The sequence below is a fragment of the Podarcis muralis genome, chromosome 13, assembly GCF_964188315.1.
Source record: "Podarcis muralis chromosome 13, rPodMur119.hap1.1, whole genome shotgun sequence".
Taxonomy (NCBI): Eukaryota; Metazoa; Chordata; class Lepidosauria; order Squamata; family Lacertidae; genus Podarcis; species Podarcis muralis.
The window spans coordinates 12,766,714-12,790,226 of NC_135667.1; the positions used below are offsets into that span (position 1 = coordinate 12,766,714).

Here is a 23,513-nt window from a genome sequence, read left to right on the forward strand (position 1 = left end):
GTGGAAGAGGGGGGTGAAAGTTGCTTCATTAACAGCCAGTGCTTTGAAAATAAAGAAAAACCATGTGGATCCATAAAAAGTATTATTAAACTTTCTTGGCCTGCTTTTTCTTTATTAAGGAAGGTTATAAAGCTCCACTAATTTTCAGCAAAAGAGTCTGTTTTCTTCTGCTCGTTGCCAGGTGTAGTGGCTGAGTTAGCTTTTTCACCAAGGCTACATCCCATACTTTCTTGTCCCGGTGTTCCAGAGTAAGCCATTTTGAGTCTTTTCAAGGTTGGACTATTAATTAACATTCTAACTGCCATGAGAAGAAAACACAAATATATCTTGGTTTGTTACTATAGCTGACCATATAGTGTGTGTGTGTGTGTGTGTGTGTGTGTGTGTGAGAGAGAGAGAGAGAGAGAGAGAGAGAGAGAGAACTAATTCAGTATTAGTACACACCTCCCCCCCCCAATTTGACCAGAGTCTGGATCCTTGATGTGTTTTCCCTGGGTTGACACAGGTTGGGGTAATGAAAGTGCAAGCCCTTGAATTTGTGCAATTTTCCGCTTCAGCTACCAAAATGGTTTGACCTGCTGTTGGTGCCCAAAGCTCTGTACAGCCTGGGACATGGATGCCCGAAAGATTGTCTCATCCCTTCTTTACCCAACTGGTCATTACAAGTATGGGAAACTGTGCCCCTTATGATAGAAAATTCCACTACTGTTTTTGAATAAAGGGAAAATGTTATTATAGCATAACACACACATACTCTATTAAAAAAACAAAACAATCTGCAGCAGAGCAATCTGTGTTTTATTTATTAAAAATATTTTTTATTTCATTTTTTTTAAAAAGGAGGAGATGCTGCTTTGCCTTTTCCAACCCCCAACTGAGAGTAGGAGGGTGAAACAGTCCTTTGAAATATTCCCACCCTCCACCCCACAACTCTAGATGACTCTTGGGGGCCCAGCCCAGCATGGGCCCACCCAGTGCTGTCTGAATCCAACTTGGCCCAATGCCATTTTGGCCCAGTTTCATTGAGCCTTCAGCTAAATCCAGGACAAATACAGTCAGAATTGTACAGTTGGAAGAGACCTCGATAGCTCTCAGTTTCCCTTCCCTAGCAGTCATGAGAACAGCCATGCCGGATGAGCTCAGCAGCACTCTTGTTCCCCAAGCCACTGCGGGTTTACTGCTTCTGATACTAGCCATCGTAAGCTTTGTTCTCCATGAATTTGTCTAATCTGCTAAAGATGTTGAAGATGGTGCCATCCCTTGTGGTAGGAAATTTCATTGTTCAACTGTGTCCATCTCTGAATAAATAGTTCCTTCTCAGCTCCACTGGATGAGCCCGGGTTTTAGGATTCGGAAAGGAGAAAATCTCCCTATCCACTTTCTCTGCACCTTGTATAAACGTAAGAGGAACAATAAATAAAACAACCAATGATTTGTTGCCTTTTGTGACCTGCTGCTGGATGTGGCTGACTCAGGCTGCCTAATGGTGGGGACGGCCCTGAGCGGAAACCTGCCCAGAAAGCCTGGCCAACAGGCTTCCAATGGCTGCTTTCATCTCCTTGTTCTTCAAAGCATAGATAGCTGGGTTCAGCAAGGGGGTGACACAGGTGTAGAAGACGCAGAGAACTTTATCAATCATGAACCGGGCAGATGGACGCAGGTAAATGAACAAACAGGGCCCAAAGTACATGGTGACCACAATGAGGTGAGAGGTGCATGTGGAGGCAGCCTTGGTGGTCCCTTCAGAGGGACCCCGGGAGCGGATTGTGTAGAGGATGAATCCGTACGAGATGAGCAGGCCAACAAAAGACACCAGTGACAAAATGCCACTGTTGGTGACCATCATGACCTCCAGGGGGTAGGTGTCAATGCAAGCCAACTTGATGACCAAGGGGAGGTCACAGAAGAAACTGTCCACCTGATTGGGCCCACAGAAAGGCACATTAATGATGAAACACAGTTGCACAGTGCCATGGAGGAGCCCACCAGCCCAGGAGGCAAGCACAAGCCCAATGCAATGATGCCGGCTCATGAGTGAAATATAATGGAGAGGATGACAGATGGCTATGTAGCGGTCATAGGCCATGGCCACCAATAGGAGCATCTCGCTGCCTGTAAAGACATGGACAAAGAAGATTTGTGCCATGCAGCCATCAAAGGAGATGACATGGCATTTGGCAACATAATCAAAGAGGGATCTTGGGATGGCAAAGGAGGACAGGCAGAGGTCCTGGAAAGCCAGCTGACCTAGCAGAAAGAACATGGGTGAATCTGAAAGGCGCTGGTCCCTGAAAATTGCTGAGAATATGAGGATGTTGCTGAAGAGCGTACCAATGTAGAGAAGGAGGAAGACGACAAATAAGATGAGCTGGACTTCCCATGTTTCAGAGAGGCCCAGCAGGGCAAACTCGGTCACCACTGTCTGGTTTGCCGACATCATTCCCTTCGTGCATATCTCTGTAAAAATAGGAAAGGGAGAAAGGCAAGGGTAATGAGATGATTCCATCAAAGCTTTAGGTAAAATCAGCAAATGATGTATCTGTTTGTCAGCTGCTATTATTCTTGGCTGGGTCCTGAGGCTACTGTCCTAGTGATTAGTACAATGTCCACAAAAACATCATAGGGTGAGATATGCTGCATTGCACTATTGCTGCATCCAAATCACTATCATCTGTGGCCATTCAGATGCTGTCGGACTCCATCTCCTGTCATCCCTGAGCATGCTGGCTCAGGATGATGGGAGTCAAGCATGGATGAGGAATATCAGGTTCAGGGACCAAATTCAGCCCTCCAGGCCTCTCTGTTGAGGCTTGTGCCATTCCCTCTCTTGTTCTGATTTAGATTCAGAGCTATTAGCATACAAAGGGGGATGAGAAGGCACTCTGGACCAGGTCTTGTTACACCAATGGAGCAAAAAAGGAAAAAAATCAATATTTGAGAAGTAGAAAAATTATGTTGCAGAAAGTAAATGAACAAATGAAACTAGTGCAGGTTCAAAAAGGAGTTGAAATACAAAAGTTAAACACAAAAAACTGAGGCATAGAGACAATAATCATAATAAAAGCAGAGATAAATTATCGTTATTACTATTGCTTTTGTTTCAGTGAACCTCTCTCTACTGATTTTCCTTTTGTTTGTGTGTCTTTTGTATTTAATTATGCTAGCGTAGTTTCTAATGGATGGGACAGGGTGGCTGAGTGTGTGGTCATAGCTGATGATGATATGTGTTGCTTTTCTTCCCATTCACTTTCAACATTTTATTGCCAGCCTCGCCCCGCAATGTTAAAAAACCCCAAGGATGATATGGTGCTAAGATGTCTGGACTACATGACAATACAAAAGTGTTTATCAGAACTTTGGAAAACACCACCTCAAAAAACCTAACTGAGATACAGAGATAAAAATGACAAGTTTTGGAGTTTTTGGAGTGAAGTAATTTCCCAACAGATGGTTTATTTTTTTACTTTCTTTTCTTTTTCTTTATCCATCCTCTCTCCCCCTTTTTAAAAAAAGTTTTCAGGTCTTTCCTTTATTTTGAGGTGTAGAAACTATACATTATCTAAGTTAATAATGAAATTACTGGGATGGGGGAATACAAAAGGGTTTAATTCGCCTAATAAAAGGTGTAGGTAAGAAAGATAGTTGAGAAAGAAAAAGCTGATCTTATTTTTCTTCAGAAATTAATTTTTTTGGGTGTCCTTTCCTAAGATAGGAATTTGCTTTTTATTGAGGCAGTCCGTTAGTCTATTTACTTCAACATTGTTTACACCTACTGGCAGTGGTTTTCCAGAGTTTACAACCAGGAGAGAATTCACAACCTTACTTTGAGATGCTGAGGATTAAACCTGGAACCTTCTGCATGAAGAGCAGTTGCTCTGCCAATGAGCTATGACCCTTCCCCACCTTATCAACACCCTAAAATGGTCTTCCTTTTCACATCTCTCTTAAATACATCCCAGGCCTTGGTTCCATTATCCCCTTCCAATACATTGTCCACCCACCTCTTTCAAGAAATGTGATGTGGGCAGGAGCCCTGATTTTTCTCCTCAAAATTGTTTGCATCCAGTTCCCATTGTTCCCTGCATATAATGGGTTGCTGGTAGTGAAAGTAGAGTTGCTTTCTTAGTAGCACTCAGTTAGGTCTAATCATAGAGTGGTGCTCTGTGGAGTGTCCCAGCTAGCCATCTCCTCTTCCTGGATACTCCCTCTCTGTTCCCCATCTCCTAGCTCCCCATCTCTCCACTGCCACCCTGAAGAAGCATTAACAGGCTGCTGGCACTCTGAGCAGGTTCAGTTCTCACTGGGCTCTTTTGAGGTAGGATTCTCCCTCTGTAAGAATGTAATAAAATCTTGCTGCATCAGGCCAATAGCCCAGCTAGTCCAGCATCCTGTTCTCGCAGTAGCCAACCAGATGCCTGTGGCAAACATGGAATGCAGGACCTGAGCACAAGAGCAATTTCACTTCCTAAGGTTTTCAGCAACGGGTGTTCAGAAGCATCACTGCCTGCGACTGTGGAGGCAGAACATAGCCATTGCTGCTGGTAGTGATTGGTGACCTTGTCTTCCATTAATATGTCTAAACCTCTTTTAAAGTTATGATTTCATCTGCCCTGAATCTTCCAACATCCAGCTTCCTTGCTGTTTTCTAAATTAAAAATAAATTACTTTCTTACTTTATTTAAAAAAGTTTTTATTAAGGTTAATAGAGAAAAATTCAAAACTTAATATTCTCCCCCTTTAATAAAACACCAAACCAATACTTTTACAGTGGTACCTCGGGTTAAGTACTTAATTCGTTCCGGAGGTCCGTTCTTAACCTGAAACTGTTCTTAACCTGAAAACCACTTTAGCTAATGGGGCCTCCTGCTGCTGCCACGCTGCCGGAGCACGATTTCTGTTCTCATCCTGAAGCAAACTTCTGAACCTGAGGTACTATTTCTGGGTTAGCAGAGTCTGTAACCTGAAGTGTATGTAACCTGAAGTGTATGTAACCAGAGGTACCACTGTAGCTAGATAAAAACACAAAAAGGGTGGGGGTGTAGAAGGAAATAGAGAAAGAGAAATAAGAAAGAAAGAAAGAAAGAAAGAAAGAAAGAAAGAAAGAAAGAAAGAAAGAGTGAGTAAGAGTGGAAAAGAGGTTAAAAGAGAAAGACAGAAAAATAAGATTTAGAAAATAACTAATTTCTGATTAATCTGTCTGCTATATAAAAACAATATTCACTTTGTCCAATCCATTATAACACCCACCAAAGCCACTTTCTAGAAACAAACATTTTGGGGGGACTTATCGAGGTTCTACTGAGGATGCTGGCTCTTCCCTCTTGTTTCTCAGCCCTGTTTTGGTTGCAGCCCATTTGGTGCCAATATCAGTATTACTGTAGATGGCACTTTAGATGTAACACCCATGATTTTCTATTGTGCAAAGTGAAAGGAACCAGCTGGACATCTCATGAGTAGCCTGTGAAATTTGATGCCCCAGCACATTGTGATACTCAGTAAGAATAAATTACAGAAATAAATGTTACAGATAGGTAGCCGTGTTGGTCTGCCATAGTCAAAACAAAAAAAATTCCTTCCAGTAGCACCTTAAAGACCAACTAAGTTAGTTCTTGGTATGAGCTTTCGTGTGCATGCATGAAGTGTGCATGCACACGAAAGCTCATACCAAGAACTAACTTAGTTGGTCTTTAAGGTGCTACTGGAAGGAATTTTTTTTTTGTTTTGAGAAATAAATGTGTGAACACACAAAGATATCTCAATGCCTCCTGTGCATGATAGTGTGTTCAGAAGCAGAGGAAATAACTGACAGAATTATAAACAGTCAGATGACACTATCATGCCCTATTTTGAGATTCCCTTCCAAAGAACATCTGGCACTGTCTGAAGACAGAGTGCTCAGCTAGATGGCCTAGGCTGCATCCACACATTGTTTATGTAACTGTTAATTTCCACACTATATTTGATCTTTCACACAACAACTTCCAGAACTAGAGTGGAATATAACGTAGCTTTAGTGCTAATTTCCATGTTATTTGCTGCCAGAAAAATCATTTGCAAATATTATGGAAATGGGGCTAAACTTACACTCTTTTCCTCCTTAGTTCTTAAAAGAGCCAATGTAATTTGAAAATGGATGGTCAGGAAATAGTGGGAAAATGGAATGAACTGTAATGTGTATATGAGCCACAGTCTGATCTGGAGGGGTAGTTCTGATTGCTCAACTTCTTATATCCTCCCTTAGAAAGGAACACCACTTCCCTAACCTCCGTATTCTAACAACATGCTGGGATGGATTCATTCCAAATCAGGCTGCGGTAATCTAGCTGAGTGTTCTGTCTTCTGACGGATGCCCATGAGAAACACACAAAAAGAATTTGAGAGGAGCCATTTTCCACTTTTGTTCTCCAGCATAGAGAGGCATGCCAGCTCTGATCCTGGAGGTACTATACATAGTCTCCAGTTGCTTTGGATGGATAATTACAATGATGACCAGTCTCTATGCTACCCCTATGTCCAGAAGCAATCTAGCCACCAGAAGGCATGTGGAGCGCTGGAGATAGAGAAGGGGAGAGAGCAGATCATAGAATCATAGAATCATAGAATCATAGAATCATAGAGTTGGAAGAGACCACAAGGGCCATCGAGTCCAACCCCCTGCCAAGCAGGAAACACCATCAGAGCACTCCTGACATATGGTTGTCAAGCCTCTGCTTAAAGACCTCCAAAGAAGGAGACTCCACCACACTCCTTGGCAGCAAATTCCACTGTCGAACAGCTCTTACTGTCAGGAAGTTCTTCCTAATGTTTAGGCGGAATCTTCTTTCTTGTAGTTTGGATCCATTGCTCCGTATCCGCTTCTCTGGAGCAGCAGAAAACAACCTTTCTCCCTCCTCTATGTGACATCCTTTTATATATTTGAACATGGCTATCATATCACCCCTTAACCTCCTCTTCTCCAGGCTAAACATGCCCAGCTCCCTTAGCCGTTCCTCATGAGGCATCGTTTCCAGGCCTTTGACCATTTTGGTTGCCCTCCTCTGGACACATTCCAGTTTGTCAGTGTCCTTCTTGAACTGTGGTGCCCAGAACTGGACACAGATCAGCAGATAGAAACTGCTGGACAGCTCCTTGGAGGAGTCTGCAAAATTTCATTCATCCCAGAGCCTTCACCTGCCCTTTGGAAAAATCTAATACACCCTCAACTATTTTTTCACTCACCTGCAAACCCCAGCAGATATTTCTTAAGGTTTTCTGCAGCAACTTCTGTTCAGCTCAGCATCAGTTTGGAGCTGTTTGGTTGAGTTCCATCTGCTGGCTGTGTGTGTTGCGAGGATGAGATCTACCTAAAAAGCAGGATGATCAGTAAATCAAGAGTAAATAGATAGAGAGAGTGTGGAAGTAATTAATTGCTCATTTCCTCTCCAATGGGGATTGCATTTGCTGGTGCCTTATCTGGTCCCGGGGAGCTAGTTTAAAAAGTAAAACTTTGTGAAGCAAGTGTTACAGAGCTGTCCTCAAGGGTACATTCTGTGTTAGTTTGACTTCTAATTTGGTTTCCTGGGTAAATGACACAGGATCAAGAAAGATGGGGAAAACTGGAGTGTGGTTTTACTACTTCAATCAATGGAATATTATCCAGATTAGGGCTTGGCTATATCTGATTTTCAACATCACAATATATCACCAGCTAAATGTCATGATATCTTGATATACCACAATACATATCTGTGGTGATAGAGGGTGTGCCATGCTTTGGTGCAGCAGCAGAGGGCCTTGCCTCACCTCCCCATGGCAGCAGGGGGCCCCACTGTACCTCCCCATGGCAGCAGAGGTGCGCTGTGCTTCCCTGCAGCAGCCAAGAGCCTTGACGAGGCTCCCTGCAGTGGTGGAAGGTCTTAAAATGTAATGAAAATTTAATAAAAATATTAAATAAATTTCCATATATTATATTTAATATATTTTCAACTAATTTAAGAGTAGTTTAAGTGATTTACTAGTCAAGCTGCATCTGTTTCCCCACTCAGAGGTCTAAGTAGAATCTGTGCATGCAAAAGCACCACTGAGTTCAACTAAACTTACTTTCCTGAATTAAGTAGGGCTTGCTTGGGAGTAGACATACTTTTGCTTTCACTGCTTACTGAAAAACACCCTCCCCATCATTCTCACAGAATACACAACCTCCCAATTCAGCATAAGGCCACCAGCTAAATCTCCTTCCATCCATCCCCACCCCCAGAAGTCCCCCCCAACCCACATCCCACCAATCTTTCCTTTTTTATCAAAGGGAGGGAGGGCAAGCAAGCAAAAAGATAGTTTCCAATCAATCAATCAATCAATCCCCTTCCTTTTTACTATGGAGGAAAGCTATTTAGGGGGCACCAACAACATAAACACCACCAGAAAATAAAAATACAAACCCGTCCCTCTCTTTTTTTCACCGGTGAGGGAAGAAATAAATGCTTTCCACTTCTTTGTTCACTTTGCCTCTTTAATTGTCTAGCTGTGGGAGGGGGGGTTTCATCTCCTGGATTGTTAGCAGCATTCATTTATACTCCTTAATCTGAAGAGATAAGAGTTTCTTCAAAGTGGAAAAGAAAGTGGTGAAACATAACCTAAGGTTACCAGACGTCCCCATTTCCCGGGGACAGTCCCTGGATTTGCAAATCAGCCCCCATACAAAATCCATTGAAGTTGAAAAGTGTCCCCGGATTCATTGAAAAAAATCTGGTAACCTTAACATAACCCTTAGTTACGGAAGCCCCTATGGTGTGAACCACTCCTGCGAAACTCTACAGGATCACTAGAGGGGGCCCCTCTTCCTGCCCATTGCCACCAAGGGTCCAGCCCAATGCCCCTTCTCAGTGCTATTTTTCTAGAAAAAGAGATGCCGGAACTCAGCATGAACGCCTCCCTTGTTCTCTTATAATGGCAATGGCGCCCACACGAAAGCTTCCTGAACTGAGTTCTGGTGAGTTCTAGTGAAAAAACACCAAGCCTCTTCTGTCACTTACATTGGTATCCTGCCAACTTACAACCAAACCAACCACATTAGCAACCAAGACATGAGGCCATTATGAGTGCCTGCCATCCTAAGTCATTGCTGGTTGCAATTATATGTGTAGGCGGGGAGCATTTTATGTGCTCCTGATGGACCCATGACTGATGATGAACGCATCAATTTGTGGCCCAGGAAGGGGGTGGAACAGAGGCGGAACAGGCTTATGTGAGACCACTTATTTGTGTAATGACTCGCAACACAAACTCCACACAAACGGAGAGTTGCTGGCACTCCATCTGGCCTGTACACATTTTTTATTTCACAGCTGAAAAAAGGAGATGCTACAACTTTTTCCTCCACCACCAACAACTGAGAGATGGAGGGTTTAATCTTGCTGGGTGCTTCTATCAAACACAAAAGTTTGAGAATCCCAATAACACAGAATCATTTATCTGGGCTCTGACTACAGAGAGGCAAGCAATCCGAAGATTCAAACAACCAACGGCAAGAATGTTTTGAAGCCACTTGGCACTGGAAAAAAATATTTACCCCAAAATATCCCAATCTCCTCTCCTTCCTCGTGAAATTCTTCAGGTTTAATTTTTGTTTCTTCTCTTTTGATGTTTATTTGCATTTGGAGCATATTGCCAAAAAGCAGATATCATTATTGGACTAAAAACCAGTGAAATCCAGCCAAACCCAAAAGGATTGGGATCTGAAATAACTACATTTTGAGTGTTTGGCATATTTCTTTCCCTTTAAATTAGCTCGTAATTTATTTGGCTCTTTCCCTTTTTTCTCCCCTCCCTTCCTCATTAAGTTTTTCTTAATGTTATATTTAATGAATGCAACCTTTCTCTCAATTTAAAGTGACGTCTTGAGTCCTCCTTGGTGTGGCTGTGATGGCAAAACATTTTTACTCAGATTAATTGTCAGATTTACAGTTTGGAAGAAAGCAAGGGGAAAGAAAAAAGATAGGGCAGGTCCTTCATAAACCTTTTAGTCCTCAGTGCTTATATTTTGTGACTGTTTTTATGTCCAGTTTTTAAAGGATTTCTACAGACCTATCCTATGAAATTTCCACTAGAGTGGAGCAGGACGTACATTAACATAGCCAAATGCAGAAAAATAAGATGGGATTAGAAAGGGTGAAATTGTTTATCTGTAGTGTGAAAAAGTTGTGAGAAACAGCATCAGAACAGAATAGTACAGTGCCGAGGCCTAAGAATAAGAGATACAGAGTTGAAACTGAGCAGAGGAAAAGATGCAGTAGATCTGGGATTGCTGAATATGGGGGACTCAGTGTGTTGAAACAGGGCAAGTAGTGGAGATTTTTGAAGACAGGAGTGCCTGGCGTGCTCTGGTCCATGGGGTCACGAAGAGTTGGACACGACTGAACGACTAAACAACAACAGTGGAGATTTTCAGGCAATAGTAATGAGAAATGGACATCTGCACAGCCTATGTGATCTGGGGTGCAATTTTGGACCCTGGATTGGGCCAGCTGAGGGAAAAACAGGCATGCCCTATATGCATCCTCAGAGCAAATTGGGGGCAGGACTAATATTTAAATGTTGTTTTAAAAATGCTGATAAAGGTTGGAGGCAGGCAAGGGAAGGAGATACACCATCTCCTTCCCACATTCCGACTGACAGCAGAGGATGGTTAAATCCAGATGGTTGGTAGCCTACAGAGGATTCTGGGTGCTTCTTTTCAGGTATACATACAAATTGCTCTTCTAGATATTGTAACCAGTGACACAGAATTTGATTTCTTTAGCATTTTCTTCTTATTAGGTGATCCCTATTGTTCAGCTCAGGTCTCAGCAAAATAATGTAACATTTTGGAGAAAAGATGCAACCCAACAACCCACCACTGGAGGCTAAGATAGAGAAGATCTCCACAGCCACCATGTATTTCCCCTTTGTGCTCATGTAGGAAGGAACAAAGGATAACCAAACACTGCAAAAGACCAACATGCTGAAAGTGATGAACTTGGCTTCGTTGAAACTGTCAGGTAATTTCCGGGCAAGGAAAGCCACAGTGAAACTGACCAGAGCTAGGAAGCCCATGTAGCCCAAGACACAGTAAAAGAAGGTCACAGTCCCCTCATTGCACTCCAGTACAATTTCTTCAGTCACTGACTTCATGTCAGCATTAGGGAATGGAGGAGAGATCACCAGCCATACAGTGCAGATGAGTGCTTGCATAAGGGAGCAGGAGAGGACAATAGAGTTTGCCAGTCCTTTCCCCACCCACTTCCTCATCTGGGATCCTGGTTTTGTGGCCATGAAAGCCAGAACCACAGTGATGGTTTTGGCCAGCACACAAGAAACAGCCACTGAGAAGATGATGCCAAAAGCAGTTTGTCGGAGGTGACACGTCACCTTGTCAGGATATCCGATGAACAGTAATGAGGAAAGGAAGGAAAGCAAGAGGGAGATGAGCAGAGCGTAGGTGAGGTCCCGGTTGTTGGCTTTCACAACAGGAGTGTCCCTGTGCTTCACAAATATTTCCAGTACCAGTGCTGTAATGAAAGCAAAGGAAAGAGCAGAACAGGCTAAGCTGAGGCCCAGAGGTTCTTCAAAGGACAAGAAGGTTGTACTCTTAGGAATACATATATTCTTATCTTTGTTTGGATACTTTTCGTCTTCACATTCATAGCAGTCATTCATGTCTGAGAAAGAAAAACATAGTTCTTAATCTCAAAAATATGACCAACATGTGCTTCTTCTTCTTCTTCTTCTTTTTTTTCATTTCAACATTTGGACCATTTTTTTTAAACAATTAAAGTATAATCTTTTGAATCCATTATTAAAATGATTTAAAAAGGGATTTAAAAAGGGTCCAAGGCTTACACCAGTTTAAGAAGCATCACATTCACCTCCGCCTGCTTAATCTTTGTTTATTATATCATATCAAGCAGATATGATGGCATATTTCCAGCTCTTATAGAAACCTCCTGGCTCATCTGAAAATCCACTTTATCCTAATCCTGTTCAATGTGGTGGATCTTGCTATAGGATTCTTCCTTAATAACAACATTCAACATCCACAATCACAAATTCTCTCTCTCTCTCTCTCTCTCTCTCTCTCTCTCTCTCTCTCACACACACACACACACACACACACACTTTCATTATGTCCCTCTTCAGCAAAGTTTCTCAATATTTCCTGAACTGTCAAAGGAATCTTGGTGAATGCATGACTTTATATGCATGTTCTCGATTAGAGGCAACAGGCTTTAAATATATACATTCAATTTCTTACCCTCCTGATCTGAAATCTTCCCTTCTGGACATGGGATGCAATCGTAGCAGCAAAATGCTTCCCCCTCCTTTACTTTCCTGTAAAAACCAGGGCGGCAGCTCTCAGTGCATACAGAGTCAGGCATTGTCTAATACACAAATGAAAGAAAGAGATGTATTAAAAAAGTGGACTCAAAGTCCACTCAAATTTGAGCTCTCCATTAAAAGGAACTTGCAAAAGAACAACAGCGATTCACCTAATAAGTTGTTTCCATTCCATTATGACTCATTTTCTGACATTTCGCATTGACTCAATGTGGAAACTCTAATAAATTGTTATTTTTGCCGTTACTGTTGTGGATAGTAAGATTTTTAATATCCTGTATAGTCAGGGCTCGGACTAGGTATGCACACTTCTTTCTGTCAGAGTGACATTAAGGGGTTGTGGTGGTGTTCCTTAATGCAAATTAAGCCTCTAAGTTATACACCTGCTATTTTAAAACCTTGAAGCACGCCATGTTTCATCTACCTTGTGAGGTCATTTATAAAAGGAGCTACAGTTTAGAAAGTGCTGAACATTGACATATGGATCCTTTTTTAAAACTGAAATACATGCCAGCCATAGATAGGTTTCTTTCTAATTTTGGTGAAAAGCACTGATGTACTTTAATCAGGCTTGTCAACAATGACACACTTTCAATGGCTGACAAGCGTCAAAGTGGTTAAAACATGATTAATATTTCACTTTTAAAATAATTTTTATTTATGAATTTTGAAAAATGAAAAATTGAACAGCATGGTTAATGTTTTCCTTGCCCATTAAAGCATATGGGAACTAGAAGAAACATGTTATTGTTTATCTTAATTCAAATCTATTGTAAAAAAATATTTTGTTTAAAGTTCAGCCCGTGCGGTTTGATCCAATGTGTTTTTTTGTGAAATCTGTTTTATAGCATCCTACATCCTCGCCTTGGGCCTTTTTGCAGAGCCACAATAGAGAACCCATTGGGTGTAATTTCAATTTACATTGTTATATGCCAACACCAGTCTCCAAGTAGTGATTTTCTTTTAATGATTGCCGGAGACCACAGTCTTGAGTATATATGACTTTATTTAAACATTTAAACATATGGCTATATTTAAAATAGTTCTGCAAGCTTCCCTTTCTGTGTTCTCCCCTCACTGATGCAGAATCCTATGACTGGAAGGGGAACCAGGGTTTCATCCAGACTGATATTCCAAACTCATAACAGTATATTCAATACCATTAAAATCTATTTAGAATTCACTTCTTCAAGTTGTCAATTTATATAGTCACTTTCAGTGAAACAAGAACCACTATACAGGCTGTGCATTCAGCTTCTAACATTAATTCATAGCTTATGTTACCTTTAATCCATTTTTTAAAAGGCTGAACACCGCACAATGAAAATATGTTTGTATGTTATGTTCACAAATGGCTGATGTTCACATCCTACCTGGTTAAACCAATGGTGCCATTTTATGGCTCCCTCATTGATGGTCAGCGCTTGCTGTGGAGGAGCCAGGGAATCCACCCCTCCTACCTTCACTCTCTGAAAGGATTGGTTGGAGGAAATGATCCAATTGGTAATATCAAATCCAGCCAATATCTCCCCATTCTGGTCCAAGGAAATCTTATCCCCAGCGCTGTTGTTAAATGAGATACCCCTGAGAAAATGGTGGAGCTAGATTAAAAAGAAAGAGAAAGTATAGAAAAGGCTTCAATTCAACAAAAGATGATAACGATGTTCACTTTCGTGTCAGGATTCCAAATATAAACCTTGAAGGAAAGCAGTTTTCTTTTCACATTTTTTTAATGTGTGTGTGTGTGTGTGTGTGTGTATGATTTAGGGACGTGGGTGGCACTGTGGGTTAAACCACAGAGCCTAGGGCTTGCCTATCAGAAGTTCGGTGGTTCAAATCCCCCGACGGGGTGAGCTCCTGTTGCTCAGTCCCTGCTCCTGCCAACCTAGCAGTTTGAAAGCACATCAAAGTGCAAGTAGATAAATAGGTACCTCTCCAGGTTATATCACTTTGCTCTCTATAGACTCTATATGCTTTGGTATGTGATATATTATTCCCTTTATATGCCAACTTCAGAGGTAAATGGGTTGGTATGAATAGTTGAAGGAATGGTGATAAAGGCAAAGTCTAGAAGTTGGCTAAATCATGTTTGGATGGAATTCATTTTCTTTTGTTCTCTTTCAGTATTTCTACTTTAAGTTCCAACAGTTTAAAAGAAGACATTTAAAAGGTTTAAAATTAGAAGTAAAATGCAAGGAGATTAAAATACGAGAACACTCACGTGCCTTGGGTAAACAAAAATATTTTAAGCAGGTGCCTAAATGAATACAGTGAAGGTGTCTGTCTGATGTCAACAGGTAGGGAAGTCTAGAAGGTTGAAACAGAAGCTAGAAAAGCAAGTGGAGAAGTACCCATTTGGCTCTATTTGCATTTCAAGAGACATAAAGCAACTATCTCATGGCCAAAGGGCAGTGAATGGAAGAAGTGGTTTGGCGGCACCTGGGGAAGATTTCAAGAGCATTGTTGCACCGACATGGGTGACCCCTGCTGTGGTTGCTTAGGAAAAATGACAATTAGCAAAGGTATAAAACCAAAGGCTTTTGAACCTCTTTCAGGAAGGATGTTCATCCCAGTACCTGCCACAGTGGTTGATTCTGATACTTCACTCCTCCCCTGATCATTACTGGTCTGTGTTTGCCTCGGGATGTAGACATGGCATGTAATGCATGGGCCACAGCATAGACAGCATTGTAGATGTTGTAGCTGTGGCTGGTCATGCTCATTTCAAAGAAAGGACCAGGAAGATTCTCCAGCTTCTCTTGCCCAGTGCAAATATGACCCTTCACACTGCCAACCACTCGATTCGGAAATACACAGCCAAATGCCTGTTGCCAGAAGTCCAAAATGAAGCCATCACCATTTGGGCTGGAAGGGTTTTTGCTCTGGACAAATTGATGAAATCCTGGTGGGTCATTTGAGTGAGTTGTGAATGAGAGAACCCCATGGAGTATTTCTGTATCCCAAGTCTGTTGATAAACAAAAGAAGTGAGCTCCAACTGGGCTGTCATAATCCACACTTTACCTTTTGATGTATTTGAACTTTGTTCCAGTTCTGATAGGTAAGGCAACCATCGAAAAAATGCCAGAGCATATGATATTCCATAAAACAAGACTACATTGGCTTTGCTATCATTTATTCTGTCATGTATTTTTGCCCCCAGTTTAAACATATCATTAATTTCAGTGACATAAGTAAATTTGTGACTTCTTTCTATGAAGGCGAAACAGATGCCACTCTGGGAAAATAGGGGAACCACAGTTTGCACAAATCTTTCTGCATTCTCGTCATAGAAAGTCAGGATCCCAATCCATATCCACTGGAAATGCAGAAGCAAAGAGAGGATCCCCTTGTACTGCCGGGTTTCCTTGGGCATCATCTGGTAGAAGAAAAGGCCTGGGGTTTTATCATTCATAACTGGAGCAGGGCCATATATCAGCTAAACGTAGTTGTGGTAGGAGGAGAAAGAGACAGAAGCAACAATGACTTTTAATTATTAGATTTGTGTATTACAAGCATCACTGGGGCAATTTCCATTTGGACCTTTCAATCCTTGCCACTTGGCCTGTGCATGCTATTTTTGCTAAGCCAAGTGATTCTCACCTGCCAATCAGCTGTTATCATATACAGTGGTACCTCAGGGTTAAGAACTTAATTCGTTCTTGAGGTCCGTTCTTAACCTGAAACTGTTCTTAACCTTAGGTACCACTTTAGCTAATGCGGCCACCCGCTGCCACCGTTCCACCGCCGCACAATTTCTGTACTCATCCTGAAGAAAGTTATTTACCCAAGCTACTATTTCTGGTTTAGCAGAGTCTGTAACCTGAAGCATCTGTAACCTGAAGCGTCTGTAACCCGAGGTCCCACTGTATCAGGAACTAGCTAGGCCAAAAGGGACACCTGAAGCAATAACTTATGTGCTAACCATACTTTATTTCTTAGCTTTGATCTGCCATTAGCAGATTATTTGAAATGTGCACATTTTATTATCCAAATCTATCTGGATGTGCCTAGTTTCCATGACACATCATAGTGATATATATCTCACCTGTGGAACCTTATAGATATCCAAGTTCGTTGCCACATGAAGAGAAGTTTGGGAGTCCAGTCCCCCAATAATGGCTATCAAGTTTTTCTTGAAATCACAGATGTAGTTGGGGACAAATGTTTCCAGTGTGGATATGAGTAACATTGTGGCATGAGAGGTCCATTTGGCATTGAAATAGCTGTCATAGATGCGGAAGCCTAAAGTGACATTGGGTAAGAGCTGAGGGTTTTCGTTGATCTCCTTCACTGCAAATTCCAAAGCCAGGATGTGCTGGTAATTCTTTGGTACCACACTAAAAGAGTTTCATTTTCCATCAGAAGGGCATGTAACACTTTCTAAATTTATCATAACTCAGTTCTTCATCATCCTCATTAGTATTGTTTATTACTGTGTTCATTTAATTATTACTTCTTTTTTTCAGGGGAGGAAACTCTTGAACAGTGATCACTACACATGAACCTCCTCCTTGCCTACAAGGTTGAAAGTGAAGAAGGGGAAAATTCTATGGGAGGGGAGTGCAGACTTTAAAATATCCGTGATGTACATTTTTAATGCTGGCTTCATAATCTGTGTAGAAATCCTGTACTTATTTCACTCTCCTGGGGCCCTTAGGAAATACTGATGCAGATATTTCCACAACAATGTTACATGTCTTCATATGATACCTGAATATTTAATTCAATTGGGAAAGTGGCAACATTTCCTTCAAACTAGAGGAGATCCTCCTGACCACATTTCTTCTACCTCACATCTCCTTCGACCCAAACAGTAGTTCTGCCTCTAGGACAATTTGGAGAACTGTGGCCCTCCAGATGCTGTTGTCCAACAATTTCCATTATTATTGATGCAACTGATGGACTCCAACAACCACTGCAGGGCCACAGCTTTGCCACCCTTCCTCTAAATCTGATCACTCCAGTGTCCAAAGAAGGAATCAAAGTGCAGAAATGAAATTATCCAGGTCTTACTTTAGCTCTTCAAGCAATGTTGGTAGGGGTTTTTCGGTGAAGGCTATTGAAACGGAGATGATGATGCTATGAGAGGCTATGCCACCAATGATGAGGTCTCCTTCCTGATGATATTGATGAAGTGGAGTGTATGGATCATGGACATGACATTTAACAATGGGAGATTTGCTTATTGCATGAGGAAGTAGAGTCAGCAGCAAGAAGAACAATGCCACCATCTTTTGTATAATTTTTCCATACATACTAAGGTTCCTCTAACACTATTACAGCTTTTGAAACTGAAGTAGTCTAACTTGTTGGCCTTTTAGTCTGCTGATAGGTATGAAATCCTGACTATGAAAACTGGGGGGGGAATAGAGATGGTGCTGATGGATCCTTGCTGGTTTCTGGTTCCCACATCTAGCTGTGATTACTGGAGGTAATCTCTCTCTCTCTCTCTCTCTCTCTCTCTCTCTCTCTCTCTCTCTCTCTCTGCCTTCTCCAACCTAGTATCCCTCAGATGTTTTGGGCTACAATTCACAGCATTTAAAACAGGTGATGGGGTTGTGATCCAGAATAGTCCAAGGGCATCAGTCTTTTAAAGGCTAAATTATAGTACCTTTCACAGACTTTTTCATTTGTTGTGATAGTGTACTGTGCAATTCCAGGAAATGATTTGACAAGTAGGAACATTAATTATAGTTCTTTTGATAATTAATGGGAAGATAGTCACTTGTGTTTCTTTTTTAAAAAACAACAACACTTCATGAGATTTTGATTTACAATGATATACAATCAGAAAAAAACCCCCACTGGAAATACAACCCTTTGGTCTCTTAGGGATGAAATGAACATGCTTGATCATAGCACTAGCCTCTTGAAATTCTGACCTGGAAAGAAGAAAAGTACGGAGATTTGGAGTCTTCCACTACTTACATTGCATTCAAAGTTCACATGAAAGTACAATAGCATTAGTTGGTGTCCTTGTCTTGCTAATGGATGGGGGGAAAGCACCAGCTTTTTTGCTGGAGAAACTAAAATGAGACATGGGTAATGTCTCTGCCAACACGGAAACACATTTCTAATTTGTTGGCAGGGCTCAATATTACCTATTGCTGTTCTTGCATCTCCCTTTCCTTGTCTCATTTTGTCACTACTTTCTTCACCAAAATGTAAAAAGTTGTGCCAGAAATAGGTTATTATATTTCCCCTTCCCTTTCTTTGTGCTTTACAAATAGGAATATAATTTAAGGGCAGACATACTTATTCTTGCACTCCACCCCAATCTCTTAAGTGGTTTGTGATTCCTGGTGCTTCAGGTGCTCACCCACACTTTTTGTATCCTTTTGGAATGCGGCACAGCAGAGATTGTGGCGTTTTTAGAATATATGGTTTATTTACGCATATATATATATATATATATATATATATATGCAGGTTTTGGTGTCCTCGGGTGTCTTCCCGTGTAAAAGTTGGGGTGTCTAGGCGACGTTTCGACGAGGTCTCACTCGTCATCTTCAGGCTGGTGCTTTCGGCTTCTTGTTACTGGAACAGAGCAGGATCTCAGTGTTTGAGTTCCTATAAATACTGTTGAGGTGTGGTGTATAGCCTCCAATGTTCTGGGCAGAGAGGAAGTTCCCAGGCTAGTGTGCCTCTTCTTCTTTTGTTCCTTAATTACTTGAGGGATATCTTGAGTGATTTCTTGAGTGATATCCTGAGTACCACTTAGGTGGGTCATTAGGTGTGGATTAGTTGCTAAAGCCTTTGTGTCTTGACCTCTTGAACTTTGTGAAGAGTTTTTCTGAGAAGATGGCTGTACTGCATTTACTTGTGCTCTGGCTTGGCTTCGTGTATAGGGGCGAGCTGTGGTTTTGTGGCCTGTGCCAGCCAGATCTGTGTAGGGATTGCAGGGGGGTGCAGCATCCGGAGGTGCCACCATGGTTTGGCTACTGGATGGTGTCTGTAATTTATCTGTGGAGAGGGTCTGGGTTTGGGTCTGGTGTGGTTGATTGGTGATGGCGTTCTGTGTGCCTCTGGATCTGGTGTCAGTTTTTGTGGGGAGGGCTAATTTCCAGATGTCTGGCAAGCGGGATGTGTCGTCACGCTTGTTCATGTTGTGAGGGTGTTTCTCTATCTCGATGGCTTCCATGATTATTCTCTTGTGGTGATGTTCCATGTTAAAGAGCAATTTGGAATCTGCAAAATTAATTTCGTGTCCTGTTTCTTTCATGTGTTGGAAAAGAGAGGAAGTTTTTTCTTCTTTTTTGACGGCATTCTTGTGTTCTGCAATACGTGCATTTATTCGTCTGTTTGTTTGTCCAATGTACGTGGCTGGGCAGACTTTGCAGGGTATTTCATAGACCCCTTGGTTTTCCAACTGGATTTTATCCTTGGGGTTTCTGAGGATATTGGCTATTTTTTGGTTGGTGCAAAAGGCTGTTTTGATATTGTGTTTATGGAGGATTTTGCTAATTTTATCTGTAGTGCCCTTGATATAAGGAAGGAGGGCCATGCCATTGTTTTCTTCTGTGTCTTGGTTTTTGGGGGGTGTTTCTTTTTGGATTAGCTTCGTAACCCTGTTTTTCTGGTATCCATTGGCAATTAACACATTTGAGAGATTCTGTAACTCAGTTGTCAAGTGGTCTTTGTCAGCCAGGCGTTTGGTTCTGGAGATGAGAGTCTTGGCTACGGAGTTTATTTGTGCAGGGTGGTGGTGTGATTGTGCATGTAAGTAGCGGTTGGTGTGTGTTTTTTTCCGGTAGATAGTGTGTCCTAGGGAGCCATCAGGTTTTTTGTAGATTAGGACGTCAAGGAAGGGAAGTTGGTTGTTGGCTTCTATTTCCATAGTGAATTGTATTTTGGGGTGTAGGCTGTTGAGATGTGTGAGGAAGCTATCCAGTTTTTCCTTCCCGTGTGGCCAAATTACAAAGGTGTCGTCAACATATCTGAGCCAAAGTTTGGGTTTGTGTTCTGACTTGTCTAGAGCATTGGTTTCAAAGTGTTCCATGTACAGGTTTGCGATGACCGGTGAGAGGGGTGATCCCATAGGTGCTCCTTCTATCTGTTTGTATCTTTGTCCATTGTGGATGAAGTACGTGTTGGTTAGGCAGTGGTTGGTCAGGTCCAAGATGTATTCGGGGGGATTGTATTTGTTTTGAATGGCTGTCAAGGCTTCATTAATGGGCACTTGTGTGAAGAGAGATACAACATCGAAGCTCACAAGTAGGTCATTGGGATGTAGGTTTTGCTTCTTTATTGTTTCTATGAACTGGAAGGAGTTTGGAACGTGTGAAGAGATGGATTCTGCATAGGGCTGAAGTTGCTTGGCGAGAAATTTAGTAATTAAGGAACAAAAGAAGAAGAGGCACACTAGCCTGGGAACTTCCTCTCTGCCCAGAACATTGGAGGCTATACACCACACCTCAACAGTATTTATAGGAACTCAAACACTGAGGTCCTGCTCTGTTCCAGTAACAAGAAGCCGAAAGCACCAGCCTGAAGATGACGAGTGAGACCTCGTCGAAACGTCGCCTAGACACCCCAACTTTTACACGGGAAGACACCCGAGGACACCAAAACCTGCATTCCTGTACCCGTGAAAATCTACGAAAGCATATATATATATATATATATATAGGAATGAGATCTAAGCCTATGATGGAGGGGTTCACAGCATTAACACCCCTAAAGGGTCTCATTTTTCTCTTAGCTGTACCCTTGGATTAAAAAAGACATCAAACATTGCTCTCTTAGCTGTACCCTTGGATTAAAAAAGACATCAAACATTGCTCTATGACTCTTTCTGATTTATTTCTAGGTTGCATCACTGCAAACTCCCAACTCTAAACCCGGGCTTTGTCTTTTGAACCAGTTGAGGGAGGGGCCCCCAACCATTTCCTGTCTCACATAGAGCCCCCTTTCCTTTGTTCTCCTAATGGCCCATCACCCAGGCAATCACCTCAACACAGGAAGGTAGCCTGGCTTATATTTTAACACTTGCTCAATCCTGGGGTTAGAAGGTTCTGACATGCAGCCAACTTCCCCCTATCCAAGCCCAAATTCATAAGAGTATATAAAATGATATAATGTTAAAAGCTAAATTGCAAGTCAGCAAGAAGAAGAAGTAGCAGAATATAGGTTATTCCTGTACGATGAATGATTTTATGCCTTTAGAAAGATAATATTTGAAGGTAGGAGATCCCTGTATAAGAATTTTGTTTCATTAGATGTTTCATAATGTGACTCCAAAGCTTTCCAAAAGATTCTGCTACCATGCATGAAGGTGTAAATTTGGAGTTCATTGGAGTCTCCTGACCTTCTTCATCAAATAGATGCACTGGACTTCTCTTTCCCTATCTCTAACTTACTTGAGGTGTCTCTTCCTAATTGGTTCCCCGGATCTTTCTCTGTTTCTCATTGATAACTTTGTGCTCAATTCCTTGTCATGCTGTTCCAGCTTGATCAGCAGATTTGATCAGCGAGTTTGGTCTTATACAATGAACCCACCCTTTCCTCATCTCGACAATGTGACAATGTGATGGATGGACACAAATTCCCAGCCTGTACACTGAAGAAAAGAAATACTCTTGTGCTTTTTTTCAAGACCTCCTTCTAATTAATAGATCCCTATCATTCAGTTCTGGTCTCAATAAAATAATGTAGTACAAATGTACTAGTGTGCCAGTGTGGTGTAGTGGTTAAGGGCGGTAGTCTCGTAATCTGGGGAACCGGTTTCGCGTCTCCGCTCCTCCACATGCAGCTGCTGGGTGACCTTGGGCTAGTCACACTTCTTTGTGTTTTTTTTTTTTTTTTTGCAAAAATTGTATTAGTTTTTACAATATCAGCGACAAACAAAAACATAAAACAAACAAAACATAACAAACATAAATCATAACCTTATTGAAAATAACAGTTATTTACTTTGCAAAATGACTTCCTCATTTCCCCTTAGTTGAATTTCATTGCATATCCTTATAAAGGTTTTCCAAATCCCAATTTTAATACCCTTTAAATTAAACATTAACATCTTTAAATCTTCTCCTTCTTGTATTAGACATATTATTTTATCAGTTAACATAAATACAATCCTAAGCCCATTAAGTATCTGGACGCTATTTCCAGTTATTTTAGCTTAACAAATTTAGCTAAATAATCATTAAATTTCTTCCGTTCTTCGTGGTGTTCCTCCTCCTTCTGGTCGCGGACTCTTCTTGTTAGGTCGGCTAGCTCCATACAATCCATCATCTTCATCTGCCATTCTTCAACTGTTGGTAATTCTTGAGTTTTCCACTTTTTAGCTAACAAAATACGAGCCGCAGTTGTGGCATACAAAAATAGATCAACATCTTTCTTGGGCAATTCTGAACCTGTTATTTCAAGAAGAAAGGCCTCTGGTTTCTTTATAAATGTATATTTCAACATTTTTTTCAATTCATTATAAATCTTTCCCCAGAAGTCTTTCACCTTGGGGCAGGTCCACCACATATGAAAGAATGATCCTTCCTTTTCTTTACATTTCCAACATGTATTATCACAATTATGATACATCTTTGCTAATTTTACAGGAGTCAAATACCATCTATACATCATCTTCATAATATTTTCCTTTAACAAAGTACATGCGGTGAACTTCACCCCTTTCTTCCACAATCTTTCCCAGTCCTCAAACATTATATTATGTCCTAAATCTCTTGTCCACACACTTCTTTGAAGTCTCTCAGCCCCACTCACCTCACAGAGTGTTTGTTGTGGGGGAGGAAGGGAAAGGAGAATGTTAGCTGCTTTGAGATTCCTTAAAGGGAGTGAAAGGCGGGATATCAAATCCAAACTCTTCTTCTTCTAATAATAATATGGAAGTGGGGGGAGGAGATTTCTGGCCATTCTATTTTCCATATGTGCAGGAAGTGTTGGGAGATGCATGTACACATAATCTACCCCTGAACCTCTAAAAACATGCGCATATGAGAAGTGAATCTGTTTTGGGAGTTAAGACACATGCTGCCCTGAAAATGTGCCTAAACAGTTCTAAACCCAGAAATTTACAACACAGACAATTTCAAAAGCTAACTTTTATTACAGAGGAAATAAGGTTTCAGCCCCTATTTTCTAATCAATGCAATGCAATACTTCCATGCATGCATTTTAATTCTAATATTCTAATTCATTCCTA

At 41.4% G+C, this 23,513-nt stretch overlaps 2 protein-coding genes across 2 annotated transcripts; both read right to left on the reverse strand.

Annotated features, from left to right (window-relative positions):
* Nucleotides 1–1,480: 1,480 nt before the first annotated feature.
* LOC114583355 (olfactory receptor 4K15-like) lies at nucleotides 1,481–2,440 on the reverse strand. Its single transcript, XM_028704680.2, has one exon. The coding sequence runs from the start codon at nucleotides 2,438–2,440 to the stop codon at nucleotides 1,481–1,483; it is 960 nt and encodes a 319-aa protein (XP_028560513.2).
* Nucleotides 2,441–10,773: 8,333 nt separating this feature from the next.
* LOC114583353 (vomeronasal type-2 receptor 26-like) lies at nucleotides 10,774–21,861 on the reverse strand. Its single transcript, XM_077918074.1, has 5 exons — nucleotides 21,851–21,861; nucleotides 16,398–16,689; nucleotides 13,725–13,952; nucleotides 12,269–12,395; nucleotides 10,774–11,675 (listed from the first exon to the last, which is right to left on the reverse strand). The coding sequence occupies exons 1-5, from the start codon at nucleotides 21,859–21,861 to the stop codon at nucleotides 10,774–10,776; spliced, it is 1,560 nt and encodes a 519-aa protein (XP_077774200.1).
* Between the last annotated feature and the right edge of the window lie 1,652 nt (nucleotides 21,862–23,513).

Bases quoted from the DNA above. Each gene is read 5' to 3' on its own strand.
- LOC114583353 (XM_077918074.1), bottom strand. The intron at 12,396-13,724 runs GTAGGATGTGAA...TTTGTGTATTAG, and splicing joins GGCACCATTGGTTTAACCAG to ACAATGCCTGACTCTGTATG. The intron at 11,676-12,268 runs GTAAGAAATTGA...TTTCTTTCTCAG, and splicing joins GAAGATTTCAGATCAGGAGG to ACATGAATGACTGCTATGAA.
- LOC114583355 (XM_028704680.2), bottom strand. From the start codon at position 2,440: ATGATGTCGGCAAACCAGACAGTGGTGACCGAGTTTGCCCTGCTGGGC.